The sequence below is a fragment of the Podarcis erhardii genome (genome assembly GCF_964252035.2).
Source record: "Podarcis erhardii genome assembly, chromosome: 6".
Taxonomy (NCBI): Eukaryota; Metazoa; Chordata; class Lepidosauria; order Squamata; family Lacertidae; genus Podarcis; species Podarcis erhardii.
Genome location: NC_138510.1, coordinates 96226531 through 96239349, shown reverse-complemented (window position 1 = coordinate 96239349; position 12819 = coordinate 96226531). Strand labels below are relative to the sequence as shown.

General features: G+C 41.6%; 1 protein-coding gene across 2 annotated transcripts in view; it reads right to left on the bottom strand.

Annotated features, from left to right (window-relative positions):
• Nucleotides 1-12819, bottom strand: part of ASTN1 (astrotactin 1) — a 246493-nt gene that overhangs the window by 133012 nt on the left and 100662 nt on the right. For both annotated transcript variants that reach the window (XM_081865108.1, XM_081865109.1), the window contains exon 3: nucleotides 2424-2817. In XM_081865108.1, coding sequence (XP_081721234.1) covers nucleotides 2424-2817 — 394 coding nt within the window. The remainder of the gene's footprint in view (nucleotides 1-2423; nucleotides 2818-12819) is intronic.

The window sequence follows — 12819 nt, the reverse complement described above, 5'->3', positions numbered from 1 at the left end:
TTGCACTTAAAATGTTTTGTTTGCAGCTGTATAGCTAAGTCCCATGCGCAGGCATTGGGGCTTAATACATGAGCTACAATACAAGCCACGGTGAGGGCAGGGCGTGTGTGGAAGGCCCGCCTCCAGTGTGCCTGGGCATTAGTCAGACTTTTACATGATTAACTTGTAATCAGACCTTTTCAAGCACAGCCGAACACAACTGAGAAACCCTCCTGCAAGCAGAAACTATGTTTTACCGGGTTTCCAAACAGTGATGGACGTTTCTAAACACCTTCTTTCCATCACTAAGCATGCTAATTGCAGGGAGGCCTAAGGAGCTGCTTACATACCCAGAATATTGGGAACGGAGGTTTCCTGTACACCATTGCCCCTTATATCGGTTTTACATCTTGTGCATTCTGGGAAATGCCTAAAGAAATCTCGGGTCTCACCTGGCAAACTGGAAACTGGCTTTTTAGTTACCATTTTGAAAACCTGCCTAACATTTCATACTTAAGAGTAAGCAAATGAAACCTTAACATGTGGAATGATAAAAGTCTGTAATTTTATCAGGACAAGTTATTTGTTCTTTACTGTTGTAGCAATTGTTTTCTCAAAATTTATCTTCTGTGCCATGAAAGTATATAAAGACAGTATTATTATTTTTTTTAAAAAAAGAAATGATTAAATAATTTAATGTTACATAGCTAACTGTATTTATGCATGAATTGTGATGCTCGTTTTGAGTCCCTATCCAAGCTGTGGGTGGGATGGATGCCCCAATTTGTCCCATCCTGGTTGGAATACCATGAACATCCCTTGCAAAGAACAATGGGCCATCTGGCATCCAGACTTGCATGGCTTGTTTTCAATGACCACATGGGGGTGGGGAGAAGAAAGATGGACAAGGGGGCAACAGAACTGAAAGCTGGTCCCATATTGTGGGTTTAGGTTAAAGATGGGGATGTATAACTTGCTGCTTAAATGGAACACACAGGATGAGACTGTTAAATCAGCCATGATAAAATGGGCCCAGGATATAGGGTATAACATTATGTTTGAGGACTGGGAAAGGTTATGGACCACCGGAATAAAATTCACGGCATGTAATGCCTTGAAGGAGAATATTATGAAAATGATATATAGGTGGTACATGACCCCAGTCAAGCTTGCAAAAATATATCACCTGTCTGATAACAAATGTTGGAAATGTAGAGAGGCTGAGGGGACATTCTTTCACCTCTGGTGGACATGCCCAAAAGTGAAAGCCTTCTGGGAAATGATCTATAATGAACTAAAAAAGGTATTTAAATATACCTTTGTTAAGAAACCGGAGGCCTTCCTCTTGGGCATTGTCGGCCAGAAAGTGTTAAAGAAGGACAGAAGTTTCTTTATGTATGCGACAACAGCAGCAAGAATACTTATTGCAAAGTATTGGAAGACACAAGACTTGCCCACACTGGAAGAGTGGCAGACGCAATTGATGGAATATATGGAATTGGCTGAAATGACTGGCAGAATCCGAGACTTGGGAGAAGAAACAATGGAAGAGGACCGGAAGAAGTTTAAGGACTATTTACAAAAACATTATAAGTTGTATGAATGTTAAGTATTTGCACGACTTAGAAAACATCAGTTCCAGCAAATAGATTTTGTAAAATAGAAAATTAAGTTATAAGTAAGAAAAGGTCGAAATTTAAGGCAACATTATGTTTAATTTTAAGGTATGAGTAATTGATAAAAATCATTTTAAATTTAGAAGTATAATATTTGGAAAGTACAAAATAAGGTATGAAACAAGGTAATAATTTGCTGAAATTCTTATTATAAATAATGCAGGGTAAGGAGATGTGAGGAAGTCCAGTCAGTTATATAAGAAAAATTGTACTGAACGGTTGGTTATACTTTTCTCTTTTTCTTTTTTATTTTCTATTTTTTTCTTTCTATATGGTTTTTTTGGTGTATTTGTTCCAGCTTTTTGGTGTAGGGATCTTGTATTATGTATTTGAAAATTTAATAAAATATTTATAAAAAAAAAAAAAGGTTAAAGATGGGCTTTGGGTACAAAAGAATAAGGACCTGGATAGTTCAGTTGGTTAATGCCAAGGTCACAGTTTTGATCCCTGTAAGAGATAGCTGCATATTCCTACATTGCAGGGAGTTGGACTAAATCAGGTTTCCTCAACCTTGGCCCCCCCAGATGTTTTTGGCCTACAACTCCCATGATCCCTAGCTAGCAGGACCAGTGGTCAGGGATTATGGGAATTGTTGTCTCAAAACATCTGGAGGGCTGAGGTTGAGGAAGTCTGGACTAGATGATCCTTAGGACCCCCTCTGACCCTGTGGATTCTATGAAATCTATGCCTAACACAGCAACAACCCACCCACTCAACCATACACAATATTGAAGGCAAGTATACACACAGTTTAAGACTCTGTCCTACCTGGCGTAAGATCCATGCCTGACTTCTCATTGCAGCCCTGCAGCGAGTCCAGTGTTCTGGTGACCTGGCTGGCAAAATCCTCGCCACCGTTCATGCACTCCCGCTGCAGATGGTGACGCAGGTCCGTGATGTCGTATTCATAGCCGTCCAGGATGGGGGTCTCGCGGATGCTCAGGGTCCCACTGGAGTTGTGGCCTTGCACCCGGGCGTTCCGCAGGCTCTCGCGGCCGTGGCCCCCGATCAGCACCGAGGGGATGTAGTGGATCTCGTTGGCTGCCTCAGCGCTGGCGCTTTTCTGTGGCTGCGGCACCCGGCGGCGTTTGCACCAGCGCCGGCGGGTGTACAGGATCATTACCAAGCACAGGATAGAAAGCAGCAAGGCAATCATGCCCCCCTACAGAAATCAAAGAGACTTCAGGTAACATTCGGGAAAAGGCTTGCTTTGCTCCATGCACCTGTACCTTCCCCAAGTATCACATTATCTTTTTAAAAGCAAAAAATAAACAATACAGTGGTGCCTTGGGTTACATACACTTCAGGTTACAAACTCTGCTAACCCAGAAATATTACATCAGGTTAAGAACTTTGCTTCAGGATGAGAACAGAAATCGTGCAGCGGTGGTGCAGCAGCAGCAGGAGACCCCATTAGCTAAAGTGGTGCTTCAGGTTAAGAACAGTTTCAGGTTAAGAACGGACCTCACTGTATTTGCTATTTTTCAAGGCTGCAAGAAGAAAAACCCATAGAAATGTGGCTGCTGTTAACTGTGGAAGAACCACTTCAGAAGGAACCAGAGCAAATAAGACTCAGCAAATAGCTACACAGTCAGCAGACTTTAACAACCAGTAGAACACTGTCATGTATCTTAATTTATCAGTTAGCGTTACACTTTCTGCTCCTCATTCACTCCTCCGACTCCATACCAGATTGTGGGTCACTGGAATCACCACCAATATTGATGTCCTAAACAAGCACCACTGAAATGAGTGGGAGCTGTGCTCTAAAGTAGTTCCAGATCATTTCAAAGAGGCCTCCTGCTCGGTTGGACTCTTATGCCTTTTGTGGATTTTCTCAACAGTCATGCCATTAGCATCAGAAACACAAGGGGAGCTGCTGGGTACCTTCCTGTTAAGGTAATCAATGTGTATTTTAAAGCTCTTGCTATGACATTGGGGCCAAACTCAGGACAATTGAATTTGTTTGGTGTGGGGGGAGGGGGAGGAGGAGGAGGAGGAGGAGGAAGAGGAAGAAGAAGCTTGTATATCAACTTCCATCCAGCATTACAGATGTTTAGGGGTGGCCTTGGTTGGAGTCAAGGGTGAGAGAAAAATGCAAGCCATGTTGCCAGATGATGGATACATGTTCCTTAATCTCTTGGGAGGAAACAGGTGTTGGCTGGAGGCTGCATTTGTGGCCTAAAGCACTAAACTACAACTCCCATAATCCTTGACCATTGGCTGTACTGGCTAGAGCTGACAGGATCTGGAGTCCAATACGCCACCCAGGTGCCTTGAAGCTGAGCCACAGATCAAGAGAAGGGAAGGTTGTTGCTGTTTAGCCCCATACTCTCAATCTGAGACTCGCACTTCCTTTTCAGTTAAGTTATAAAAGCATGCAAAAACTATTTGCAAGAAGGTGGGCATCAGGGGAAGAAGAAATACGTCACTGGTAAGGCAGCCGTGTCCCACTGATTACCTGGGCATAAAGCAGGAGGGAAGGCCCCAATCACAAGAAAACAGGGAGTGAGCCCTAAGGTGCACAAAAGTGGTTTTATTAGGCCCAACACATTTTGGATTATAGCAGGTGACAGTTCTCTGACTGGTGCAACATCACTGTTGCCATGCCTTTCCAGTTGCAAGTTGCCTGCAGTTGGCTCAGTTTGTGTATGGAGCTTGTGTATCCCTTTGGAAATGGTGTTGTGTGAAAAAGACAGCATCTGCATGTGGATGCAGGTATATCCAAATCCGGAGGTTATCTATCTGCTATACTTTCAAAGGGATGGACATCCACACTCACATTCTGCCCCAACTAGTTGTGCATAACGGCACACAACACCTGCTGGATCATGGCCAAAGCCTTGTCGTGCAGCACCAGCAAGAAATGTAACTGTCAGAACAGCATGGCAAACCCAGGAGCTTCAGCTGACCTGCTTGGGCGAAGAAATATCATCCCCCCCCCCCGATCCCTGAACTAGTAAAAGACTTGGGAACAAGAGCAGCTGCAAACCAGCATGGAAAATGCACAAAGAGAAGAAGGCAGAGAAGGTTCTGCAAGCATTTACTGGGCTTCTCAAAACCTCAACTTTCTCAGTTAAAACAAACAAACAAACGGAACAGAAATCTGACACAGCAAGTAGAATCATAGAATCATAGAGGTGGAAGAGACCACAAGGGCCATCGAGTCCAACCCCCTGCCAAGCAGGAAACACCATCAGAGCACTCCTGACATATGGTAGGACCCTGACTCCTGAACTGATAAGCAAAGCCACCGCTCCCTTCTGCTGGGTTGCCTTCCCTTTACATTTTGCGCATCAAAGAATAAAAATATATAAATAAATGACCAGCAGAGTTTCATGTTTTTTCTTGGCCATGTTCCAGTCTTTTCCATCTTCCTTTTTATGCAGTGAATAGTCTTGATAAAATAAAATAATAACCATCATCTGTTCCATTAGGACAAGACATTAAGCAAGAGTTACTAAGTGGGTAATAGAACCAGCAGCTAGCAAAGACTTTTCTAAAGATTATTATTCTTCTGCCACCCCTCCCCTCCCCACCACTGTTCTTGGCCTAATGGAAATCGAATGCTCCCACCCTCCCTAATGGGGAAAATATATACCAACAGATTAAGCAGAGGAACAAAGACTTTTCAAAGCACAGAGCGCTGTGGACAGGTAGGATCCTGAAGCCAGCTCTTATGAGTTCAGTTTACTATATCCTATTCTCCACAGCTGCAGTCATTAAAAAGGGGAAAATACACCCAATTAAAACTGAAACAGAGATTTGCATAACATTTAACTGGTCAGAGTTTTTTAACACATCAAACTTTCAGGTTTTTGATGTTCCAGACACAATAACAGAGCATTCAAACCTTGAGTGTTCATTTTACACACCAGGGAAAATGGAATCCACCAAACAACTGAAAATTAGATATACTTTCAAATTCCACCCCATAAAGTATTTGAACCAGTTTCACACATTCCAATTGGTATGGGATTAGCCTTGAACAGGAACCACAATTTAACAAAACTGGAGTTTTACAAAGTTCTAGGGAATCTGAAACCTGCTGCTAGGCCTGAAATCTGGGGTTGCACAGTGCCATTACGAAGACACACCCTGCAGTGCACATACAGTGGTACCTCGGGTTAAGTATTTAATTCGTACCGGAGGTCTGTTCTTAACCTGAAACTGTTCTTAACCTGAAGCACCACTTTAGCTAATGGGGCCTCCTGCTGCCGGCGCACCGCCGGAGCCCGATTTCAGTTCTCAACCTGAAGCAAAGTTCTTAACCCGAGGTAATATTTCTGGGTTAGTGGAGTCTGTAACCTGAAGCGTATGTAACCTGAAATACGTGCAACCTGAGATACCATTGTATGAGCAGAGGGTCCCATTGCACTGAAGAATAGACAAGGCCGTTGATCCCATGATACACCTCAGGTCTCCATCCTCAGAATTATAAATTCACTCTAGCCAGAAGATTCAGTGGACACAGGTAAATGAAAATCTGCTCCCAGTAGCCTCGGCCGAGGCTACTGTTTCTGTTCCAAAATATACCAATAATTAAAGGCACCACCCGATTTAGGAACTGGCAAAAAATCTTGACTAAGTTTATTTGGCAGGGGAAGAGAGCCAGGATAAAGTTTAAATATCTAACTGATGCAAGAGAGAGAGGTGGTTTTGCAGTGCCGAACATAAGGCTGTACTATGAGGCAGCTTGTCTATGCTGGATAAAAGACTGGGCCACCCTTAGAAATACTGATTTACTGGATCTGGAGGGTTTCGATATTAGGTTTGGGTGGCATGCCTACCTGTGGCAGGAGAAAGGTGAGGTCCACAGAGGGTTCTCTAATCATATAATTAGAGGTTCACTTTTGGAGGTGTGGAATAGATATAAAAAACTGATTGAAAAAGGGATCCCTTGGTGGCTCTCCCCTGTTGACATTATTAAAATAAAAAAAACAAACATGACGGGCGTAAGATGGACCTATGAGGATCTTTTAGTTAAGACAGAAGAGGGATGGAGGGTGAAACCGTATGGTGAGTTGAAAGACAAGATAAAAGAATGGTTACACTTCCACCAGATTAACGCATTGTGGGGTGAACATAAGAAGCTGGGGATGAGTGATAAAAAATCAAGGTTCCAGGTGGAAATTTTAGAGAGTAATGACAAACACCTCTCCAAATTATATAAACAATTACTGGAATGGGATACAAGAGAGGATTTGGTGAAGGGAGTGATGGTAAAATGGGATAGAGACCTAGGATATAATATCGAGTATAATAAATGGCAGACACTCTGGAGGAAAGGTATGAAATTTACAGCGTGTGCATCTCTCCGAGAAAATTTAGAGAAAATGATGTACCGCTGGTATTTGACTCCGGCAAAATTAGGAAAGATGTATAAAAATGCCGACAATAACTGTTGGAGGTGTAAAGATAAGATTGGGACCTTTTTCCATATTTGGTGGACCTGTGATGTAGTGAAGGAATTCTGGGGAAAGGTTTACGATGAATTGAAAAAAATTTTGAAGTACAGCTTCCCCAGAATACCTGAGCTGTTTCTTTTGGGTATGACTGGTGAGGAAATAAAAAAACCGGATCAAACTTTCTTTCAATATGCTATAGCCGCTGCGAGGATCTTGATTGCGCAAAAATGGAAATCCCCTGACATGCCCACGATTGGAGAGTGGCAAGTGAAGCTATATCAATATATGGAATTGGCGAGATTAACTCAGAAAATTAGGCAAAATAATATAATGAAACTTAAAGATGAATGGAAGAACTTTTTAATTTATATTGAGAACAATACGGGAATTAGCAATATAACAGCAGACGATAATTAATACCTTCGATGTACAATGCTATTGTAAGTTCTACTGCGAAGACTGTATCATGGTTATGGTTATGTAATCCTAGACCAAGCTGGATGGAAGTCGGTTTTATCGTTTTTCTTTTTTCTTTTCTGTTTTTTGAATCTTGTTTTTTGTTATCCTTTCCTTTTTCTTTTTTTGTAACTTTTTTCTAAATAAAATTAATTTAAAAAAAAATTTAAAAAAAAAGAAAATCTGCTCCCAGCAAAACTTTTTAGGGAGGGCAGGTGTTGCAAATGGCCTACTGTTTGCTTCATTCCAACAAGGAAGATGAATAAGATGGCTCCTGTTTGGGGGTCCGCTACATTCAGAACTGCAAGGGCATCTTTGGGAGCCATTAAATGGAACTAGAGGGGAAAGTGCTTTCTTCAACACCAGATCCTGGAGGGGGAGAGACTTGGGGTCCTGCCCAAGTCTCCCAAATCTGGGGTGCTAAATGCTTTTAAGGATTCAGAGTAGAAAGTTGGCTGCAATTCAAACTAATCATCCACTCATGTCTGTTTAAGTTATGAAAGGGCCAGAGCACATTACAGCTTAAAGGGAGGGAGGGAGGGAGGTGGAAGGGTGGCTGAGAGATGTTCATTAACTATACATTCTCACCCAAGCTCACCCTTACATTCTGCCACACAGCAGAGGAAAGTGGGATAATAATACTCTCTTCTCATCGCACTGCTGTACAGACAGCTCCTAAGCATCATCTGCAGTATGGGAACACCACAACTTGTTTATAGGAAGGGTTTGTTGCGGATTGCACAGGCAGGCAGGCTGTGCTGGTCCCGTGGGCTAACCGAGAGGCAAGGTCCGAGTCCAGTCCGAGGTCGAAGGTGCAGTATGGAGGCAGTCTCTAAAAGTTGAAGCTGGATGCAGGGCAGGTAGTTGGGTAAGGTCAGGAGCTCTGGCAGGGAAGCAGGACAGGGTTCAGACAGGAACTGTCAACCAACAAAGTTGCTCCCGCAACTTGGGACTGGGGCTGGCTGGCTTTTATCTTTTTTTTTAAAAAAAAATAATTTTTATTAATTTTCATAAAACCAAAACACACACAAATAAACAACACATGACTTCCCCACGCCTCCCCTTCACTGCACCCCTGTTTCAGAAATTTTTAGCAATCCTTCATTCCTTTTCAATATTTCGTTTCCCTCAAAATTTTCTTAACTTAACTATTTACAGCTATAGTTCTTTATTTCTTGACCCTTAACATTTTATCAGTCCGAAATTTTACAACAGTTCTTAAGATATAGTTTAAATTTTTTCCAGTCTTCTTCCACCGTCTCTCTCCTTTGGTCACGGATTCTGCCGGTCATCTCTGCCAGTCCCATAAATTCAGTCACCTTCGTCTGCCATTCTTCCAGAGTAGGTAATTCTTGCATCTTCCAATACTTTGCCAGGAGAATTCTTGCTGCTGTGGTTGCGTACATAAAGAAGGTTTTATCTTTCTTTGGTACCAATTGGCCGACCATGCCCAAGAGAAAAGCCTCCGGTTTCTTTGCAAATGTCCACTTAAGGACTTTCTTAATTTCATTATAGATCATTTCCCAGTAGGCTTTAACCTTTGGGCAGGTCCACCAAAGATGATAGAAAGTTCCTTCGCATTCATTACATTTCCAGCATTTATTATTGGGCAAATGATATATCTTTGCAAGCTTGACTGGAGTCATGTACCACCTATAGATCATTTTCATTATGTTTTCTTTCAAGGCACTACATGCCGTAAATTTAAGGCCTGTGGTCCATAACTGCTCCCAGTCAGCAAACATAATATCATGACCAACATCTTGTGCCCACTTAATCATAGCTGATTTAACTGTTTCATCCTGTGTATTCCATTTCAGCAACAAGTTATACATTTTAGACAGATTCTTAATATTGGTCTCTAACAGTTCTGTTTCCAATTTTGACCTCTCTTTCTGAAATCCTAACTTCTTGTCCTGCTTAAAAGTCTCATTTATCTGATAATAATGTAACCAGTCTCGAACTTTGGATTTTAATTTCTCAAAGCTCTGTAATTTGACTTTTTCACCATCATACTCTATAATTTCACTATATTTTGGCCAATTTGAATCCATATTAAGTTTTTTAACTGCTCTAGCTTCCATTGGTGACAACCATCTGGGTGTTTTATTTTCCAACAAATCCTTATATCGATTCCAAACATTATATAAAGCTTTCCTGACAATATGATTTTTAAAGCCTTTATAGATCTTTGCCTTGTCATACCATAAATATGCATGCCAGCCAAAATTGTTATCATACCCTTCCAAATCTAAAATATCTGTGTCTTCAAGAAGTAGCCATTGCTTCAGCCAGCAGAAAGCTGCTGCTTCATAATAGAGTCTTAAGTCCGACAGCGCAAAACCCCCCCTTTCTTTTGCATCAGTTAAAATCTTAAATTTTATTCGCTGGCTGGCTTTTATCTGCCCTGGGGCACAGGGTGGCCCCGGTCCTCAGGTGACTCGCCTCTACTGGCCTGGAGGCGAGCACTCCTCCTGTGGGAACTTAGTTCCCTCCGCCTCTCTGCCCTGAGCCTCTGCAGCTCAGGAGAGGCTGGAGGTTTCCTGGACCCAGAGGCAACCTCACCTTCCTCTGACAGGGCTGAGAGTGGAGCACCTGCAGGCAATGGGTCCTCCATCAGCTCAGGAGCCAGAGCAGACTCAGCTGGTGCCTGCACCTGAGGACTCAGCACAGGTGAGGACCCTTCAGGCTCATGCCCCAGCCCCGGCTCAGCTGGTTCTGGAGGCGGGGACCCCTGTGCAGGCTGGGATTCTTCAGGTTCAGCATCCGAATCCAAATCTGAATCCGAATCCCAGGCCACCACACAGGCAGTCCCAAAGCTGAGTGGTATAATGTTTTTTTTTTTTGTTTGTTTTTGTTTTTTTTGTTTCTTTGTTCTGGGTGCCTTTGGATGGTTACAATTTCCTCCTCTAGAGGGCTTTAGTTACATTACGGTGTATCCAGTGGGATTTTCCACTTGCAACTTTCCTGTGTGAATGACCTTGAGTTATGAGCAACCCGCCAGAAGAGATTTCAACAAGAAGTAAAACAAAGCAGGCTCAAAAACAAGCTCAAAAAAGAGGCTCCTTATCAGGAGCAGCAGCTGCACAAGAAAAAATAACAGCAGCATCAATGGAGTCAATGACACAGGCCCTGCTTAAAATAAATCAGTCACTAGAAGTACTCACTAAGCAATCTGCAGAACTTACCAAACAGTCTACAGAGAACTCTAAGAAACTGACGGAGTTGACAACAAGACTAGACCTGAATACAATAACAATTTCATCTAATACAGATTCTATAAACCGTTTGGTTCAAGAATCTACGGAAACAAGGAGAATAGCTGAGAGTGCTAGGTCCACTGCTGAAGAAACCAAAGGAAAGTTTGCGCCTATTGTAAAAAAAGTACATGAACATGATTCAGCATTAGCCCTACTAGAACTGGAAAGGAAAAGTAAGAATCTGAAATTAAGACTGGTTCCAGAAGAGGAAGAGGACAAGCTTGGGGAATTCCTCACAGATAAATTTCAAGACTTCTGGAATGATGAGCTAGATGGAGAGGAAGATGAATTTATGATAACTTCAGCCTTTCGGATTGGCAGGAAGCAAGGGAAGAAGCCAAGAGATTGTTTAATTACCTTAGGATCAAAGGAACAAAGAGACAAAATATTGAACCTACACTTCCAGAAGGCCTTGGTCATTAAAAATTCTCAGATTCAAATCTTTAAGGATATTCCTAAATATTTTTTGGAGGTTAGATCTCAATTTAAAGAACTAGTTGATCTACTTAAGAAGAATAATATCCCATTCAGGTGGGAATTTCCACAAGGGCTGTCCTTTAGCTTCAAAGGGAAGAAAATTAAAATAAAAACAAACCAGGATAAAGAGTTCTTTTTGGAAAGAAATCAAGAGGATCTTCAGAAAGGAACTGTCAGTGAGGAGGAAGTACCGGACATCTCAAATCTATCTTTTGGACTGAACCGAGCACCGACCGAGGAGGAACAACAACTTGGTGCAGTCGGTGGAAGATCTACCCAGTAACCAAAATGTCTCTGCAACTCTTCAGTTGGAACTGCAATGGTTTGAACCACCCTCGAAAAAGGGGCCAAGTATTTCATTTATTAAAGAAGGAACATCTAGATGTAATCTGTTTACAAGAAACCCACATTGCCAGGATACATAGAAAATAGAATGGAAAATTAAACAAATGAGACAAAAGACTTTTGAGTCTGCAGATAAATGTGGGAAGCTACTGTCTTGGCAACTGAAAAAGAGACAAAAACTGAATACAGTGACATCACTCGAAGTAGATGGGAAGTCTATTAATAAACCAAATGAGATAAGTAATTGTTTTCAAAGTTTCTTTAAGAAATTATACAAACAAGGGCCAAAAAATGAACAGGAGATAGAAGAATTTATTGGAAAATACGGACTATCAAAAATCTCTGAAAACAACAGAAGGAGTTTAAATGAGAAAATTACAGATCAAGAAATAGAGAGTGCCATCCAGGATATGAAGCTGGGAAAATCACCAGGACCAGATGGACTAACTGCGAGATATTATAAAGTATTGAAGGATTGGTTAATACAACCACTGAAAGAAGTCTGCAATCAAATTTTGGAGGGGAAAAAGGCTCCCGAATCGTGGAAGGAAGCATTCATCTCACTTATACCAAAGACAGAAACTGAGAAACATCAAGTTAAGAATTACCGCCCTATATCACTTTTGAATGTGGATTATAAAATTTTTGCAGACATTCTAGCAAAAAGATTCAAAAAAGTTTTGTTAGAGGAGATTCACAGGGACCAAACAGGCTTTCTACCAGGCAGGCAATTGTCAGACAATGTGAGGAATATTATAGATATTCTAGAACTTTTGGAAACTGATATAAATAGAAAAGCTGTTTTGATTTTTGTGGATGCAGAGAAAGCCTTTGACAATATTTGTTGGAGCTTTATGAAGAGGAATCTCCAAGGAATGGGGGTAGGCAAGAACTTTGAAAATGGTATAAGTGCAATTTATTCTGAGCAAAAGGCTAAACTTATTGTAAATGGTATGGTTATGGATGAAATTCCAATAGAGAAAGGGACACGACAGGGATGCCCAATTTCCCCTCTATTGTTTATATCGGTACTGGAGGTTTTCCTTAATATGATTAGAAGAGACCAGCTGGTTAAAGGTATACAGGTCGGAACTAAACATTATAAGCTAAGAGCATTTGCAGATGACTTAGTTTTGACATTACAACAGCCAGAAACTAGCACAAAAAGAGTTCTGGAACTTATTGAAATATTTGGTCAGGTAGCAGGTTTTAAATTGA